The sequence below is a fragment of the Delphinapterus leucas genome, chromosome 17 (assembly GCF_059928025.1).
Source record: "Delphinapterus leucas isolate spDelLeu-1000000601 "Yukka" chromosome 17, BTC_Dleu_Yukka2, whole genome shotgun sequence".
In the NCBI taxonomy this organism is placed as follows: domain Eukaryota; kingdom Metazoa; phylum Chordata; class Mammalia; order Artiodactyla; family Monodontidae; genus Delphinapterus; species Delphinapterus leucas.
Window position 1 is genome coordinate 56,891,638 of NC_143145.1, and position 19,759 is coordinate 56,911,396.

At 37.3% G+C, this 19,759-nt stretch overlaps 1 protein-coding gene across 9 annotated transcripts in view; it reads right to left on the reverse strand.

The window, feature by feature from the left end:
• Positions 1 to 1,636: 1,636 nt before the first annotated feature.
• Positions 1,637 to 19,759, reverse strand: part of CPNE3 (copine 3) — a 45,824-nt gene continuing 27,701 nt past the window's right edge. For all 9 annotated transcript variants that reach the window (XM_022554983.2, XM_089898999.1, XM_089898995.1 and 6 more), the window contains 8 exons: positions 17,213 to 17,299; positions 16,235 to 16,294; positions 15,552 to 15,685; positions 11,448 to 11,502; positions 11,314 to 11,365; positions 8,427 to 8,560; positions 6,673 to 6,909; positions 1,637 to 5,067 (listed from right to left, as the gene is read on the reverse strand). In XM_022554983.2, coding sequence (XP_022410691.1) covers positions 4,957 to 5,067; positions 6,673 to 6,909; positions 8,427 to 8,560; positions 11,314 to 11,365; positions 11,448 to 11,502; positions 15,552 to 15,685; positions 16,235 to 16,294; positions 17,213 to 17,299 — 870 coding nt within the window. In that variant the 3' untranslated portion in view covers positions 1,637 to 4,956. The remainder of the gene's footprint in view (positions 5,068 to 6,672; positions 6,910 to 8,426; positions 8,561 to 11,313; positions 11,366 to 11,447; positions 11,503 to 15,551; positions 15,686 to 16,234; positions 16,295 to 17,212; positions 17,300 to 19,759) is intronic.

Here is a 19,759-nt window from a genome sequence, read left to right on the forward strand (position 1 = left end):
AGAAAGAAGAGAATCAGGGCTTGCCTGGTGGCGCAGCGCTTGAGAGTCCGCCTGCCGATGCGGGGGACACGGGTGCGTGCCCCGGTCCAGGAAGATCCCACATGTCGCGGAGCGGCTGGGCCCGTGGGCCATGGCCGCTGAGCCTGCGCATCCAGAGCCTATGCTCCACAACGGGAGAGGCCACAACAGTGAGAGGCCCGCGTACCGCAAAAAAAAAAAAAAAAAAAAAAAAAAAGAAAGAAAGAAGAGAATCAATAGCCAAGACAAAGTATAATTCTCCAAGGGCACTACAACCTGCTGTGAGTAGTCTGGAGAATTTGGCCGAACACAGCCATGCTTAGTGACAAATGACAACGGTGATGGTCTTGCTACAAGCAAGGGTTTGGCAATCCTGCAGATCTGTGTCATCATTAGGTGTGAGCGAGCCTTGGAACCATTAAGGAATTGATGATATGGGGCTAACAGGTGATTTGATGTGGAGGCAGGGTTGTGGCAGGAAAAGCCCAGAATTCGGAAACTGACTTAGAACCAGAACTTAGCAAGTGTGTAACCAAACAGCTGAGTTTCTGCCATAAGGTGACCACCACCAAATCCCACATCAGGGCTTCACCAAGACAAAGCCATTTTGGCCATGCAACTTTGGCAACAGGATCCCTCCTATCTGCCCTAAAATGTAAGGCCCTCCAGTTTTTCAAAAACACAACTCTGATCACATCAGTCCTTTGCCAAGTCCATTCAGTGGCATTCCATTACTTTTAGCCTAAGTATGAACTCCCTGTATGCCCCAGAGGCCCTCACAGGATGTAACATCTACCCACCACTCCACCTCACCTCTCCACTCCTCTCACCACTTTCCCTCTTGCACTTTGTATTCCAGCAAACTTAAATTCTTTCCATTCCTGAAACATTCAATGCCATAGTTCATAGATGCTTTAAACTTACTTTATCCAGTGAACTTTCAGTTCTTATCTTTCAGCACATCCTCAAGAAAGGGCTCCTTGACAGCTAGATGGTTCAGGTCTCCCCCCTACAATATGTTATATCACACACTAATCTCATGACTCTCAATTACTCATTTAATGTTTTCTCTTTCCTCCAATCCTTTATTTCTACGAAGATGGCAACTTTGGCTGCCTAGGTCACCAATGAAACCCCAAGACCTTGCCCAAATGACTGCAACATAATAGTAGCAACTTTTTAAAAAGTTAGGTGGGGCTTCCCTGGTGGCACAGTGGTTGAGAGTCCGCCTGCCGATGCAGGGGACACGGGTTCGTGCCCCAGTCTGGGAAGATCCCACATGCCGCGGAGCGGCTGGGCCCGTGAGCCATGGCCACTGAGCCTGCGCGTCCAGAGCCTGTGCTCCGCAACGGGAGAGGCCACAACAGGGAGAGGCCCGCATACCGCAAAAACAAACAAACAAAAAAAGTTAGGTGAATATACTGTCCTGCTTAACACAACTGATAAAATGTGAGCACCATAATTCTCCGGCCGCTCTCGTTAAGCTGAGAACCTTTCCCTTGGTTCCTCTGCACCCTGAAAAATATCTTGAATGCATCAATATCTTTTAAGTGAATACATCCCATAAAATAATAAAACACCCCAAACTGTTTAATTCAGTAAAATATGGAATACAGGCTGATTAAAATACTAACTTTATTTCTAACTTTTCAATGAATAACATTTAGAGAAAGAATAAAAATGAAAACAAGGCACTATTGTCTCACACCACAAAATAATTTTATCCAAAGGAAATTCAGATGCAAGATACATCTAACATCAATTCATATATTAGTAACTTATACATTTATTAAGTATGAGATCCATAAAAGCATAAAATAGTCTCTCGAGATCTCAACCAAGCTTCTAGCTTACCTTATGTGCCACTTCCACGACTATCAATCACACACATAAAGAAACTAGGAGAGGGCTTCCCTGGTGGCGCAGTGGTTGAGAGTCCGCCTGCCGATGCAGGGGACAAGGGTTCGTGTCCCGGTCCGGGAAGATCCCATATGCCGTGGAGCGGCTGGGCCCGTGAGCCATGGCTGCTGAGCCTGCGCGTCCGGAGCCTGTGCTCCGCAACGGGAGAGGCCACAGCGGTGAGAGGCCCGCGCACCGCAAAAAAAAAAAAAAAAAAGAAACTAGGAGAAATTGACTGAAGATGACTTTCCAGAAAATTTACAAAATGAAAAAGGCAAAGTATGTCAAATAAGGCAGAGGCAGCAACACGGCCCTGAATTTACTCTGGAAAGGCTGCCTCTTAAGGCACTACCAAAACGGATAGTTGTAAATCCCTAATCTGACTTTAAATTTTTATGATCTTAAAATTTTCAATTCTAAGCACAAGGTGACATGACCATGCTAATTGCTATTTTCTCAGTACAGGCAGATGTGAGAAATATTACATCTATCCAGGGCACTGTCACCCTAATATATGTTTGTAATATATCTGTTTATATGAAGTGTTAAAAGTAAACTTGTTTATTTTTTCTTTAAATGCATTTTAAGAACTAATGGCAAAAAAAAGAAAAAGAACTAATGGCACTTGAATGAATGGTGGCACAATAAGGAAAAGGACTATTTTAATATAAAACAATACTATATCAGCATGTGATGAGGTAAAATGTTGAAACTATAAGAATTTTATAAAATGATAATTTAGAAATTATAAATGCTTTTATTCAAAACTGCAAAAAGGTATCAGTTACTCTAAGTTGCTGGAATCACAGGTCTTATGAATAATAGCATCTACTGATGAACCAAATCAAGAATGCATAATACAAAATTAATTTTCAAAAGGGAACAATTCTGGTTAAAATCAGAATATAAAATTATGAAGAACAAATCAATGTGACAGTGGTGACAGAAGTACTGTTATTTGGCCAATAAAAACAATGAATGCTCATGACCAGTGGTTCCAGGTGTCCTGTGCAGGTGACTCAGGTGCTGCCAGGACCTGGTTCCCGAGAGTGAGGAGAAGGCCCAGTGAGTGGGGCTGTGGACCCTGCCCCAGCTTCAAACGGAAAACCTCTACTTCTGTTTTACCATACATTGAGAACATATGTAAATCGTTTCTTTTAAAGGCTTCATGTGTTTAAAAAAAAAATTCTGAAAACCACTGTAACATATATATGCTGTTTCCAAGCACACAAAGAGAACTGAAATTAGGACATCTTAGACAACAAAGGCTCTGAACTATTGGAAGAATCATCAGTTCTTTTCTCGCCTAACTGATGTCAAGATGACTTGTCAACTAATGAGACATACTATAGAGCAACAGACTACTAGTTTGGTACCTTCAGGTTAACAACACATATCCAGAGGAGAGCTAAGTGGGAAAATGTTAACTGCTCACCTGGGCTAGGCAACCACTGTGGCGAGCAGATCCCCTCTCAGACTGACCTTGGCAATGAGCAGTTTCTGAGAAGCCAAAAGCTGTTCGTGGCTGAAAGCTCACTTGCTTCAGACATTTCAGGGAACAAGAGACCTGAGCTGTGGTGCAAGTTTTCAGTAAGACCGATAGGCTTAGGGTGCATCCATTTACAGATCCATAATAAACACGTAATTCTCAATGTTAAATTGTTCAAGATGACTGGCCAATACACAGATATGCATAGTACTTGGCACACAGCTCCTCAATAAAACGTTACTGAATCTATTCTGAAAAGGTAATGTTTGCTAAGTATTATGTTCTAAAGGGTAAAAATCAGGAAAAAAATTCTACTAAAAAAATAAAAACACACTCTATCCTATGCAGCAACTGGATTTTTTTTTAAAGTTATAACAGGTTTTATGCTTAATACAATACATTCTGGATTTAGGAAATAGCTCATTATTAAAACGTAAGATATGATTTTGATTAATAACCACTACCATGAGTTTAAAAAAATCAGACTAAAAATGTTACTTAAAAAAAAAGAGAATATCTAAATGAATCTACACAAATGTACAAATCAATATATGGGACCTTAACAAGGAAAGTATAAACATTGCCTTTTTTAATAAGTAAAGTCTTTCATTGATTAAAAGGAAATAGAATTCTGAATTTCCCCTTATATGTTTGGTTCTTACAGTTTTCCTGGATAAACCCATCCTAACCATTTTAACAAACTCCAATTAAAATAATCTAATAATGTTGAATCTAGGGCTACCTATCATCAATGCAGATACAGAATCCTGAGTGTCACGTACAATCAATGAAAAGGTCAAATCTGACCATGTTTACGGTATTCAATAATGAAAAAGAAAGATCTAGGAAGGCAAATAAAAATGGCTTACTTACATGAGGTTCCTTTTACTTGTTGATTGTACAATTTTAAGAACTGAATATGTGCCTTTCCTTCCCATTCGGTACTTTTCATGAAGTCCTATAAGGATGCATGCTGTTTTGAACTGTGCATGTCTAAATTGCAGCAAAATTCAGGCACAAGTAAAGGTAGTTTTATCCCATGGAATAGCACTAAGTATAGTTCTAGAAACAAATTCAATATCATCTAATTTAAGAAGCCCTTGTTGTCAGGCATGGACATTGGCTTATAAAACATATATTGCCTAGAGCAAAGCACAGCAACCTTCGCATCATTCCAAAAATTTTCCACTCTTTCTTATTTACAAACATTCAAAAACAACATTTTCGTCATATGAAAGTAAACAACCACAAGAACAAAATCCACTTTTCTCACACCAGTTTCTAATCCAAATAGCCTCACTGCAATTACTGTAAATCACTAGCAATCACTGAATTGATTGGGCAAAGATTAAGTTAGCACTTTCCTCCAAAAAAAGTAAAAAAGAATGCTTTAAATAGACATAATCCATAGAGAACTAGGTTTGCATCATAAATGCTGGGGTTCGTGAGAAGTGTGTAAAATGACAGATTCATGATTTGGGGTCAGAGGGAAATCCATTGCTCCACACAGCACAAAAGACTTCTCTCTGCTCAGGCGACCAGAGCTCCTTTCATTTCGTAGCCGGGTTCTTGGGAGGAAGGAGTTTGTATGTGTTGAAGTAGCCTACCACCTGCTGGGGGATCTCCGCCAAGACACATTGAGCAAGCGCTTCTTTTGGAGCCTTGTGAAAAAACAAAATCAAAGCAATTTTATTAGCAACCAAATTTTTACTGGCACTTTGATAAAAGACTAGGAAAAAGCAGTTAGTTCCCAATTCCTAGCTTGTATCTTGTCTCAGGTACTGTCCATGAAACATGGAATAAACCAATGTTACTTAAGAGTGCTTGAGTATGCTCACGAACATTTATCAAGTACTTTTGTGCTGCCCGCATTTTGGCATTTAATGATAATTTTTTGCTCTTTAACTTTTAAATGTGGGCCTTTCATTCACTTGGTATTAAGTTTTTTAACTTTTTATTTTGAAATAATTACAGATTCATAGGAAGTTGCAAAAATAGTACGGAAAGGTCCCACGTATCCATCACCCAGTTTCCTCCAAAGATAACATCTTATATAACTTTAGTACAATATCAAAACCAGGAAACCAACATTGGTATAGTTCACAGAACTTACTCAGATTTCACCAGTTTTACATGCACTCATTTGTGTGTGTGTGTGTGTGTGTGTGTGTGTGTGTGCGCGCGCACACGTGTAGTTCTATGTAATTTTATCATCTGGGTAGATCTGTGTAACTACCATCACAATCAAGATACAGATCTGTTTCATCATCACAAAGATCCCTAACATTACCACCTTTTTAATACACACCCACATCATTCCCCACACCCACCCCCACTCATACATTGGTTGGTGGGAATGTAAAATGACATAACTGTGCCAGAAAAGTTCAGCAGTTTCTTTAACAACTAAAATGCAACAACCATACAACCCAGCAACTGCACTTCAGGGTATTTATCCCAGAGAAATAAAAACTTATGTTCACACAACAACCTGTACACGAATATTTACAGCAGCCTTTGTACGTGATAGATGAGAACTGGAAACAATTGAAGATGTCCTTCACTGGGTGAATGGTTAAACAAACTGGTACACCCACACCATGGAATACTACTTAGCAACAAAAAGGAATACATTTAACAACTGGGAAGACTCTCAGAGAATAAAGCTGAGTGAAAAACAGCCAGTGTCAAGGTTATATACTGTATGATTCCATTTATATAACATTGTTGAAATGACAAACATATACAAATGGAGAACAGACTAGTGGTTGCCAGGGGTTAAGGAGGGAATGAAGGTGGGAAGAAGTGGATGTGGTTATAAAAGGGCTACATGAGGTAGCCTGCTATAATGGACCTTGACTGCATCAAAGTCAATATCCTGGTTAGGATTCTGGACCTATAGTTTTACAAGATGTTACCATTAAACTGGGTAAAACAGTTTACAATTTTCATCAAATCAACTTCTAGTTTGGTAAATTCATCATATACTTCAATAGAGTTTTTCTGTTATTACACAGGTGAAGATAAAATATATTTTAAAACATTCACAACAACATCTTTTTAAACAATTTATCACACGGACTGCAAGAGGCACACAAGTATACAACCTGAAAAAAAACTGCCAAATTTAATCAAGGGTCTTAAAATGGAAAATTCACACACTCTAACAACCCCTGACACCTACTCAACTGCCTGGTTATGGACCGGCAAAGGTCTGTGTTCAAACACCTTAGAGTGCATGAAGAGTAGGGAGGAGTGGTACTCACGTTCTGGAACTGTCTGAAAGGCACAAACTGGACAATATCCCTGATGGCTACCTCGCCCAACGGGGAGCGGAGACTTCCACCATCACCATCCAGAAACTCCATGGCACCAAAGTCAGCATCTCCGACTCCGACAATGATGAGGGACATAGGCAGCTTGGCAGCGTTAACGATAGCTTGTCTGGTCTCATCAAGGTCTGTGATCACGCCATCGGTAATGATTAAGAGCACAAAATATTGCTGCCAAGAAAGACAATTATGTCCACTGAGCCAGCCGAGCTCCCCAACAATAAAAGCAATGGTTAGACTCTAATAAATACCATATGCTAACACATATATATGGAATCTTAAAAAAAAAATGGTTCTGATGAACCTAGGGGCAGGACAGGAATAAGACACAGATGTAGAGAATGGACTTGAGGACACGGGGAGGGTAAAGGGTAAGCTGGGACAAAGTGAGAGAATAGCACTGACATATATACACTACCAAATGTAAAACAGATAGCTAGTGGGAAGCAGCTGCATGGCACAGGGAGATCAGCTCAGTGCTTTGTGACCACCTAGAGGGGTGGGATAAGGAGGGTGGGAGGGAGATGCAAAAGGGAGGGGATATAAGGATATACGTATGCATATAGCTGATTCATTTTGTTATACAGCAGAAACTAACACAATACTGTAAAGCAATTATACTCCAATAAAGATGTTAAAAAAAAAAAAAGCAATGGTTAATGACATCTCCAGCCTGATGAGTCATTTAGTCTCTTTCTTGCTCATTTTCCTTGTCAGTCTCTACCCAGGATACCATCTATATGAAATATTCTAAGATTCTCTGATGACAAGGAAATTAACTGATACAAAAACTGTAGTTTCATTAAAAGTGCAACAGACCACAAAAGAGGGCTGGCATAAATACACAGAAGCAAGACACCTAAATGTCAGAGATTAAACTTTCAGTTAGCACTGAAACATTCTGATTTAACTGAAGTACTGAATATGTCAAAGTACCTATCAAGGGAGCAAGTGGCAACTCCGTTCTTAAAAGATCAAATACGGAGGAAGTAGAATCGTTCATCAAACTAAAACATACTTTTTAAAAAATGGATATGGTTCAAGGTGGGGAAATCTTTCTCTCAATCCCATCATCTCTGATGAATCATTTTAGAGAGTGGTAAAATGTTACATAAAGTTGTACTCCATCCTTTGGGTCATTTAAGTCTAAAATGGAAATAAGATTTATAATAGTAGCTATCATGTGCTGAGTGTTTACTCTGACTCAGGCACTGTGCACTTTATATGAACTATCTTCTCTCACTCTTTCAACAACTGCATGAGGTACTTATCGCTTATTTCTGAGGATTCTGAAGCTGAGTGGGGTTTGGTATCCAGGGTCCAACAGGTAATGACTCTCTAATTCAAACTTCTTTAGTATGCTAAGTAATTTTGCAACAGCAACTGAAGTGGTAGGTCTCCTGAAGCCTAAACTTGCTAAGGCTACTTCAAAAAAATTTTTGAGAACCTACCTGAGAAAATTCTTTCAAAAGACAGAGAAAAAACTTAGAAGTATACAGGTTGTTTAGTTGTTGTCTTGTTCTTAATGGTCACTAATTTAACAACAGATGTTACTCCCAAACCAAGGATGATATATCATTGCTTCATGCCCTGTCTTTGTATCTCAGCAGACCAAATAAACAGAAAAATGGCTCTGGGAACAACAACCAATCCACATTCTCCCTGCCCCCTGGCGACAGGGCACTTACAGAAGCTGTCTGTTGTTGTGTGGCTGCAGCAGCAAACCTGGCCACATGATTTATGATTGGAGAAAAATTAGTTGGTCCATAGAGTTTTATCTGAGGAAGGCAGGCCCGATATGCCTCTATAATGCCTTGAATTCCTAGACAAAAAAAGCAGAATTAAAAATTCTCAAGCACAATTTAATTGTTTACTATTCACCATACTGGCTAATTTAATTTATATACCAACTTACAGTGCTTTAAACAGTCAAAAGTTCTATATTCAGGAGTTCTCTAAGGTATATAATATTACAAAACTCCATAGCTATGCTCTATCACAAAAAAACCCTATAAACTTTACTCTCCCCCACTAGAAGGCATTTGTTTTCACCTCAGCCAAATTATTCGTTAGTCTAAAGTAGGGTTGTTATATTGCTTAATTTTGATATGTTTTGGGAATAAGACTGATGGAAAAAGAACCATACAAGAGATGCTGCAGCATACAACTGATGACAAGGTAAGAAAACGTAACTGAAAAAATGGAAAAACTTTTGCATATATGACCAGAGGTTCTACAGAAATATCATATAAGGTTAAGCATGGTATAGTAGACTCTATTAATTGCAAATATTCACTTCCAGGTTATTTATCACATTTCGCTGCAGAAACACTAAAGCATTTGTTTATGGGGTGCACCTTAGGCCTGCTGGGCATTATGTAATGGAAGACTGGGCAGGCCCATTTGACTAGCTTTGTCCAGTGCATATGAATGGATATGACATCCATGTCTAAGCAGATGTTTTAAGAATCACGGCCTGTTTTTGCCAGCTTTCTTGCTTTTTCCCCTCTGCCATGGGAACAGCATATCCCAGACAGCCCGAGACCCAGAATGAGTAGAAACAGAGCAGCGCAGCAGTCTAGCCAAGCACCAAGTGATTTGTAAAGTGAGCAAGAAATAAATTATTGTCATTACAAGTTACTGAGATTTAGAGGCTGTTGATTACAATAGCACAACCTATCAAAAGTTGAATGGCATTCCTGATTAAAGCACTGCTGATGAATCTGCCCCTAATACACAACAGAGTGTCTGGGATGTAAGTAAGAGACTAGAAATCCTAGAAATTCCCAAGAGTGCCTTGCTAAGATTAATAAGAAAATCTTAAAAGACTTTTAATGTAAACCAAAACAGGTCTCTTGCTTAAAAAATGTCCAGCAGGACATAGATCAATAAGGAGGAAAAGCATATACTTGGTTTAAAAGCTTCACAAGACCAAGTCTCTCCACTTGCCAATAAACTCCTCTTAGGCACTTTGAGTTTAGGAATAAGTGGTCTTATGAACAACCTTTGAGAATGTAACTAATTTATACGTAGAGGTGATTTTACATGCATAAGGTGAGGCTGGAACTAGAGGTTAGTCAGTCCAGTAGTTACAAAAATAATATTAACATAGGCCAGCAGCAGGATCTTACTGTAATGATATATGCTATAGAAAAATTTAACCCATAACCACAGCAATAGTAATATTTTCTTCCATTTTTATCATCTAGCTTGCTTTTCAATCTCAAGGTATACAAAACTGTTAATTAAATTTCTTCATAAACATCAATTGCTTTCCATTCCTCAACTAAAACTAAATTATGCTAAAATCTTTCCATTACATCAAGGGAACAAGTTAGACATATTCTTTCTGGGCAACTAAGGTGGATGATTAATTAGGAAAACAGGATTAAACTTCCTTGTCTTAAAATAAAGCTGTATTTTTTCTGTGTAGTATTTCCTCTGTCTAACATCAAATTGATTGTTTTTTCCAGACTAAACCAAAAGCAGAAAAGCTCTGCTTGGTGGCAGCCCAAAGATGGGCTCATGTTACTCACAGAGTAAATGAACTTCTAAAATGAATTATCCCATGGTATGTCATCCATATTTACTTGCAATAAATAAAATCTAATTACAACAAATTCCAAAAATTGTTCCAATTTCATCATAAGCATGAAGCACATTTCTTGAAAAGAAAAATATTCCCAGTTTCATATGCCTAGGGATACAAAAGGTCACAACCAGCCACTGAAAGTGCATAAAAGAACACTGAATTAGTACAAGAAAAGAGTTTCAGAAAAAAGGAGAAAATCCTAATACAAACTACTCCCAACAAAATGGTCATGCTCTTCTACTTTATGAATATTATTTAGGAAGGGAAGGAAAGAACACTCTCTTCTGTTTTATAATTGTTAAAATGACCCTTTGCAGAAAATTAGCTTATTGTCTACAATTTTATGCCTCTGCCCCTATATCTTTTCCTCTTCCAAACTGTTCAGTCTTACATACTTTTGTGGGAGATTTGGTATTTTAGGTTGATTGCTCAATGTGGCAAAAAGGAAGAGGCTCTGGAATATTTGAGGGATAAACAGAAAAGTGAAATGAAAGAAATGCCTATCCCTGTTTTCCACACAAAGGGAAGCTACTCTTGGAGCTTAGTTCTGTGTTTCTTTAGCCCACCCCATCTCCTTACAGAACCCTGTGTAACAAGTAATTTGATGCTAGACACTTTTTCTTCAAAGAGAGTTAACTGCTAATCTGAGAAAAGCATCTGTATACTGAATGACCTGTCTTCATTGAAGGTTTATTTTAAAATCAACTTATATGTGAAAATAATATGCATATTCTTATGGATCTACCCTCAAGATTGAGAATCTTTTATTCTAGTAAAACTCTTAAGGTAGAAGAATTTAGTCTGCAATCTTCATCATCATCATAGTGATCTGCATTATTATCATTACCATGCTAACCACCAACTTGGGGCAAAATTCTACTACTTTACACGATAGAAAATTCAATATGTCACAAAAAGAAACCTAGAGAGGAAATTTGAGTAGCTTTTTTCAGTTTAAAAATTCATGTTTATTTTTAACTTACCATTACAGTAGGGATTGGACGGATTAAAGTTTATTGGAAATTCATGAGAAACCTGTCAAAAGATGAAAGAAGGACTGATGAGGCTTGTTTTGCTTTGCTAGGAGGCAAAGCTTCGCAATGAGAGTTCCTCTTACCTGCCACTGAGGTGGGATCTGAGCTCCAAAACCAAAAGCTGGAAACATCTTATCACTGAAAAGAAAATTTGAAAAAAGAAAAAGGTCATTTTTATCTTTATTCATAATAAAACCAATATGAGCTTATTTTCTAAAAATTTGAAATCTTAGAAAAATATAAAACAATTAGAACCAATGTTAATATTTGGCAACTCTCATTCTAAATATTTTTCTGTGCATTGAAGGAGAAAAATGTCTCTCTATATCTATTAAAATGGACTTTATATTAATATTTTATAACATACTCTTTTTTATTTATACAGTTTATCGTTTCACTAAATAAATATATAAATAAATCCGTAAAGTTTTAAAATGCACAAGTTTTTTCACTTGTTTACAAAAACACTCATTTGGCAGCAAAACCTGACCTCAACTGACATGAAGTTATCTATAGCCTTTATTTATGCCACTTAATATGAATATTCATACATTTATAGCTACAGAAACATGGTACAAATGCCATACATTGTAAAACTCTCACATTTCTGCAGCAAAATATATGAATATTTGGCCCAAGTGTTTAGAGATAATTATGGACCAGAATATATAACATCATGTGAATGGCTGTTAAGTATTCCACTGTATAGATATTCTCCCCCAAATGATAGACACCCTATGTCTTGCCATTATAAAACATTGTAATGATTACACTAATTTTTCTACTAGGGATATTCTTTTTTATATTAATTCTTAATGGTTCTTTTTGCATTGAGGATAGAACCTATATCTTATATGTCACGATATTTTTCCCGGTTGATAGTCTGTCTTTAACTTTGTTTAAAATATCTTCCCTTTTTTAGTTATTAATATTAATAAATGTGAACACATAAAAATTCTTTCATGATTTTTGCCTTCTCTGTCTTGCTTAAAGGCTGTCCTCACTGCAAGATTATAAACAATTCATATATATTTTCTCCTAGAACTTCCAAGCTTTGCTTTTGATGTTAAACTTGAAATTCATCTGGAGTAGGATATGAAGCAGAAACTGCTACTCTACACCAGTATCCATTCTCTTCCTTTTTAATTATGGATCCCCTGGGCTACTGGCAACCACACTAGCTGTACTCTGGCTTCTCTGGGCTGGCAGTGGTTAGGTGGCTGGAGGTGTGAGTAGAATGATTTGTCAGCCACTTCTCAATCACACTCTAAAAGGGAAAGCACATGCATTCTCAGTTCCTTGGTCCTCTTCCCACTGGCTAGAGAGGATGAGAATCATAGCAGCTGCCTCGGACCCAGGGTGGAAGCTATAAAAGGCAGAACTGCCCTCTCAGTCCTGAACTACTTACCTCTAGAGATGCAACATGAAAGAGACATAAACCTCTATTTTGTCAAAACCACTTTGTTTTGGGGTAGCCATTTCAGCAATTTTGTCTATAGTCTATACAGAATAGTATCCTAACATACACAGGTATGAGTCAGGGATCCAAATCCAGTTCCTGTCCTGTTTGACAGCTGTTACAACCCCTTTCCCCCCCAATGCCATCTCTATCATATACTAAATTCACATACACTTTTGGGTCTATTTCAAGACTGCTTACTTGTTTTTACTGGTCATGTACTAGTCCCATACTCAATTAATATATAATACTGTATATATGAAACTGATATAGTTATAAACCACTAAAAAATTAAATTAAATTATATATATATAAATATATATATAGCTTTAAAATAAATTTTAGTACCTGCTAGAACAAATTCCCCTTCATTCTTTTTCCCTGAAAAACTTTTTGACTATTCTGATTCATTTTACCCTCTAGAAAATTTTAGGAATCATTTTGTCAGGGTTTCACTGCAATTCTGATTAAAACTGACTAACATAGGGAGAAATGTTATATTTTACATCATTGTGACATCTGCCTATCTAGAATCGTGGTATATCTTTCCATTTAAACAAGTTTCCTTCTTTGTCCCTCAGTACAATTCTGTAGTTTTTCCTCACTAAAGATCCTAGACCTTTTACTAAATTCATTCTCATTTTTTTTTGCATTATGAATTGTGATCTTTTATCCACTATAATTTCTTCATTTGGTTTTTGCTGGTTAGTGAAAACTTGTTGATTTTTTATTTTATGTTGTATCTGACCACCTTTTAAACTCTCACACTTTCTAATATTTTTCACTTGATTCTCTCAGGTTTGAATTCATTCCTCATAGGTTTGGTAGAATTTATGTATGAAGGTTGTCTTGGCCGGTGCCTTCGTGAGGAGAGGCTCTTTGACCAGCTACTCCATTCCTTCCACGGTTCCTGGGCTATACAGGTTCTCTGCTTCTTTGAGTCAAATTTGGTAATTTACAGCTTTCTGAAACAAATCATCCTTTAACCTAGATTTTTCAATGAAATAGCATAAGCTTTTACAGAACATTAACATAATTTTTTATTTTTTTCTGAATTTATGCTTATAATCTCTGTCTCATAACTAATATTCTACACATTTTCTCTTTTTCTCGGGGGGTCAGTGTTGCCAAAGGTTTGCCTAAGCTTTGCTGAACTTGCAAAGAATCATCTCTCCATTTAATTTATTAATTTGGTGACTTTCCAAGTCATTATTTTGTGTGTTTGGAGGAAGCACAGCACAGCAGAGTTGTGAGGGCATGTCCCTGGAGCCAGACAGCCCAGGTTCAGTCCTGTCTCTGCCAGTTACAAGCTGAGTGACCCTGGACAAGTTACTTTATCACCTATGCCTCAGTTTTCTCACCTGTAAAATGAAGATGATAACAGCACCTACTTCACAGCTAAGTATGAGTATTTGATGAATACCATATAAAAAGGATTTAAAATTTTCTCTGACACATAATAGCTAACATGTATACGGAATCTCCTACTATTGCAATATCTATATTTTTCTTCCTATTCTTTAATTTTATTCTGTTGAAAAGCTAGTTCATTCTATATTCAATTCTTGTTTAAAAATAAAACACATAAAGCCAGAAATTTTCCTCTATAAAGACAGGACCATGTACAGTCGTCTCATTACCCTTTATTTCTAGATAGTCTGTTATTACACTTTGATTTCCTCTCTGATCTAAGAACTACTTAAGAGTTTTTTTAATTTCCATGTGGTAAACTTTTTTTAGTTAACCTTTTGTTTTACCTTCCAGGAACCAGGCTGAGAAAGTAACCCTGTAAATTTTCTACTTTTTATCTAAGTCCCATTACAACTGTGTTATTTTGAAATTTTTATTATATTTCTAGCTATTTTCAATTGAAATATTTTGATAGTCTGTTACTAAACGTGTCCACTGTTATATTTTCATTTTGGATTATATAATAAGGTGTCCTATAAAGTAATTTTTAAATTATATTTAATGAATTTTGTCTTAAATTCTATTAGGCTGATACTGAAACTGCTACCCCTGCTGTAGACTTGTTTGCATTTGCCTGAAAATTTCATCTCTTTAAATGTCATAACAAATTAATGAAAAGCTCCATCAAATATGTAAGGGCTTTTATCATAAAATAATAGGTGAAAATTTTTACTGTGCCCTAATAGATTGAGAACAAAAAGTTAATAATGTGGATTTTTTTCCTATTGTTTACTAAACCTTCAAGAAGACCTATTTAAATCTATTCAAAATCTATCCATTGAGAATCTATTCAAAATATTTTATAGCAATTATGTCAAGTTATCCTTCAACACTTGTTGAAAATCACCATTAAGAAAATAATTTGACAATGACTGCCAAGGAAATAGACATGTTAAGAAATAGCATCTATGAGTGTTTACAAAATGTGTCTTCCGGACTTCAATTACACAGATAACTTATCCCAAATGAGTAAACCCCAAGGAAACCAGATCAAAGAAACTAAAAGCCTTGCCAACTTCAGTCAGCTGTTAAAGAAGCAAGCTATATATAATACATTATAACTAATCACAGCCAGAGATTAGAGGTCAAACACTAACTAAGACTGTCACAAAGGGAAAAATAGAAAAGATAAGACAAGAAATTTTAGGGAGAAAGCTATTCCTCCCCAGCATCCTTATCCCATCAACTACATCAGAGAACCAGCAGACGATACAGAAACTGCCCTTTCTGGGGAGTTATGTGTTGGAGTCATACTCACGCATCATAATCTTGAATGACCAGTCCCACAGACCAGATTGCAGTCAAATACTCATTAACACCATTGGGGCTGATGTAATGAAGGGAGTCGGGAGACCTTGGATCACCATTGGAGCCAGTGAAGTCCACACCCACCTGCCAAATAACAAAATTGCAGCCCTTACTGAGATGAAGGCAGGGACACCCTTGCTTGATGTCCAGGAAAACACAAACATTGAATTTTGAGACCGAAACATTCATCCCAGAGCCTGCTACTGCCATTTCCTAACAAATGCCTGAGCCTATGGGTATTTCCAGACACAATTAAACAATTAAAGCCACAGCATGAAGCAACCCACTACCCCTATTTTTCTAGATGTCTTAAATCATGGATTATTACATCCATGGCTTTAGGCATAGGGCTTGTTTTTTTTGTATGTTTGTTTGATTATGCTTTTTATTATTTAAATTACTGCAGGATAATCACTGATTTGTACATATCTGCTTTCTTGCAGGAGAAAATATTTAACAAGGCCAAAAGCTTCAGGGTGAACCTAAACAAACTCTCTGAGGAGACCATACTCAACAGATTGTATAAATTTCATCACAAAGTCAATTTGGCAGTGAAAGAAGGAACACTGCAAAATGGAGGGAAAAAAAAATCACGTTACAGCCCTATTTTGAAAAATTCAGTGTGTTACTCACAGTAAAATTCAGTTGACATCCTCCCATGATATAGTCAAGGAATGTACATTCCACTGTAATCTAAAAACAAATAGTAAACTTAAAATTAAAACTCTCCTACTACATAAGAAAAGCAAATAGCTCTCCAGCATTTTTTTTTTTTTTTTTTTGCGGTACGCGGGCCTCTCACTGTTGTGGCCTCGCCCGTTGCGGAGCACAGGCTCTGGACGCGCAGGCTCAGCGGCCATGGCTCACGGGCCCAGCCGCTCCGCAGCATGTGGGATCTTCCCGGACTGGGGCACGAACCCGTGTCCCCTGGATCGGCAGGCGGACTCCCAACCACTGCGCCACCAGGGAAGCCCTGGCATATATTTTTAACCATCTATAAACTGAACAGCACATGATATAAACATATGGAAAACACCCCTGCATTTGAATTTAAGGCACCCTGCCCCTACATGTCATGAATCTGTAAGATTTTACTTCAAGATAATTATAGCAATGTGAAGATTAGAATATTAATAGCCAATGATGAAATACACACACTGTAAGTTTTAAGAAACTAATAATGAGTCTAATATGTTGAGAGCTTTAATTAAGTATAATAAGCAAGATTAAAAACAAAAACAAAAACTCCCACTTGTTTATAAGAAATCTCTTGGATTTTTTCCCCTTCACTCATAACATCTCATCTTGAAATAATGACCAGGAGAGATGCACTAAGTCAAGCCATTTCCACTAATGTGCTGGAAAAATGCCAACGGTGCCTTATATTTCCTAAGATAATGAAAAACTTTGATATTCTTTGTCCTTTGCTAAAAAGTTGTCAAACCTTGGAAGCAAAGTTACTTGGAAGATTTCTCTACTATTTCCTATTCTCTTCTTTTCCCTAAAGGTGCCCAGCTGCTCATGTAATTTTCAACTGTCCACACAAACTGTTTGTTTAGAAGAACTCGAAATGTGATCTCATTACACTATCAGTGGTCAAGAGAAACTGACCTCACACTGTTTCACACTGATAACACCTGAATTCTTGTAGCTTTTCTTCTTTTGCCTCTTTTTTTCATTTATGCACTCAAATTCAACCTGTAGGAAGAAAAGACAAAAATGTTCATTATTACTAGTGATATAAGAAATGCCAATGTAAATTTAAATAAATGACTTTTTTCTCTTGGAATCAAACCACCTACTGATGTAGGTCTGTTACAAAACACAACTCTGAAACAACTGCATACTATGTCATATATATGAAATATTTATCAGTGATATTTCCAAAAAGGACTTCTAAAATTGTGTACCTTTTAAAATAGTTCCTAAGTATAAATTTTGCCTCTGTAGATCATTTCCTTATAAATGCTCTGAGTAATAACCTTTTTTCTTTATAATAAAGGATATAAAACATTACTTCTAGCTGTTACCCACACAAAGTACAAAAATACACTGCTTAGAAAAGAAAAAAACCAACCATCAGAAAACAGAAATATATGAAGCCCAACTCTATGGTAAAATATGCAGCAAAGATCATCTCTTTCCACTGGGAATATGTGTAGAAATCGATCTAGTATCTTACATCTTCTCAGTATAGTTTCTTCCTCCAAACAGATCATCTTCCTTTCCACCTCCTATCCACTTATCCCTCTGTAAGGCTTGGCTGAAGTTATCCTCCTCTATAACATCAACTCCTGTTCTAGGCTTCTCTGATCTCCATCTATCTCATTAAACTTCTACAACCACATAAAATTTAGTTACATACTTGGTATTGTTGTCAATTATTTTGTTTCATTAATTTTTTTCCATGGCTAGGGTATAATCACTTCCAAGTTATACCTTCAAATTCTCACTGCCTTGCCTAATAATAAGAGATACTCAATGAATACTGGATAAGTCACCTCTTCTGGTTAACAGAAAGCAACTTATATACTTTGGACAGAGGCATTACTAATTTTCGAAGAATCAAACATTTAAAAATACTTTTGATACAATGATACAAAACAAAATGATGTTAAAAAAACTCCTTGAGGGGCTTCCCTGGTGGCGCAGTGGTTGAGAGTCTGCCTGCCGATGCAGGGGACACGGGTTCGTGCCCCGGTGTGGGAAGATCCCACATGCCACGGAGCGGCTAGGCCTGTGAGCCATGGCCACTGAGCCTGCGCATCCGGAGCCTGTGCTCTGCAACGGGAGAGGCCACAACAGTGAGAGGCCTGCTGAAACCAGTGAAACAACAATCCAGATCACTCTTCATATTTAGTTCTTTTAGGTAGCTTGCTTTATTTTAAATGTTCAGATTTTCATTATTTTCCATTATTTCTGCCTTTAAAAATAAAAAAAAATCTTTAAATGGAATATTTACAGCTGAATTTTGCTGTTGTTTTAATTCAAACTGTTAACCTAATTCAATCTCTGCATTTAAACCACTGAGTGTGATTTGAAAGCCTTCCTTACTTCACACAAGCACTTCTGTTATTTCTAGTATCTGGGCTTTGTGACCAGGGTGTAGGAACAGGACTAGAGATCTCTACATGACCTACTGAAAATTCTAGTCCCACTACGTTTGTTCAAAACTCATTTCTCCCAATTATTTAAATCAAATAGCTGATAAGGTTTATTTATTCATTTAGCTTTTAAGTTTTGATCTCAAACTATCAGTATCCTCTTTTGGGTCACCTCACCTACATGACTTCGTAAAAAAGACCTTCCCACCTGACCATAATCTCTTACCTTTTAAACCTCATGTTTAGATTTTCAGAAGCAAATGCTATATACAGGAGCATTATTCAGGTCTCTAAGCAGGTAATAAACATTTCATATTATTCTAAGTAAGCTATAAAGAGAATTAACAACTTATTTCATTCAAACTAGAAAGGTAAGTAAGAGGGAAACAACACTCTGGAATAGTTTTTAGGCACTTTGCCTTACAGACAGAAAAGTTTCAAGAAGCAATCTTAGAAATATGTGGGGATGATAACTAATAAACTGAACGTAGGGCGTCCCTGGTGGCGCAGTGGTTGGGAGTCTGCCGGCTGATGCCGGGGACACGGGTTCGTGCCCCGGTCTGGGAGAATCCCACGTGCCACAGAGCAGCTGGGCCCGTGGGCCATGGCCGCTGGGCCTGCGCGTCCGGAGCAACGGGAGAGGCCACAACAGTGAGAGGCCCGCGTACCGCAAAAAATAAATAAATAAATAAACTGAACGTAGTTAAGGCAGACAAATGATCTTAACAAAATTAGTACCATTAGATGGCAGCTTAATATTACATAATTTGAAATAGTGTAACTATGCTTTTATCATTCCCTTGGGTGAGGACAAGTCAGAGGAAAGCCACAGGCAGAATGTAAAAGCCAATTTGTAAAATGTCCAAAAGGAGAATAAATGAACCCAATTCAAGTCCAGGTACTTGTCTAGTGTAGATATTAATTACTGTGACCAGTGAAATGCCAAGATCTTTAAAACAAAGGATTTTCAATCAAACCATATAAACTGTCTGAAGACAAAGGAAACCAAACCTCAAAACATAAATGAAAACTCATCCCAAGTAAGAATTTTGGA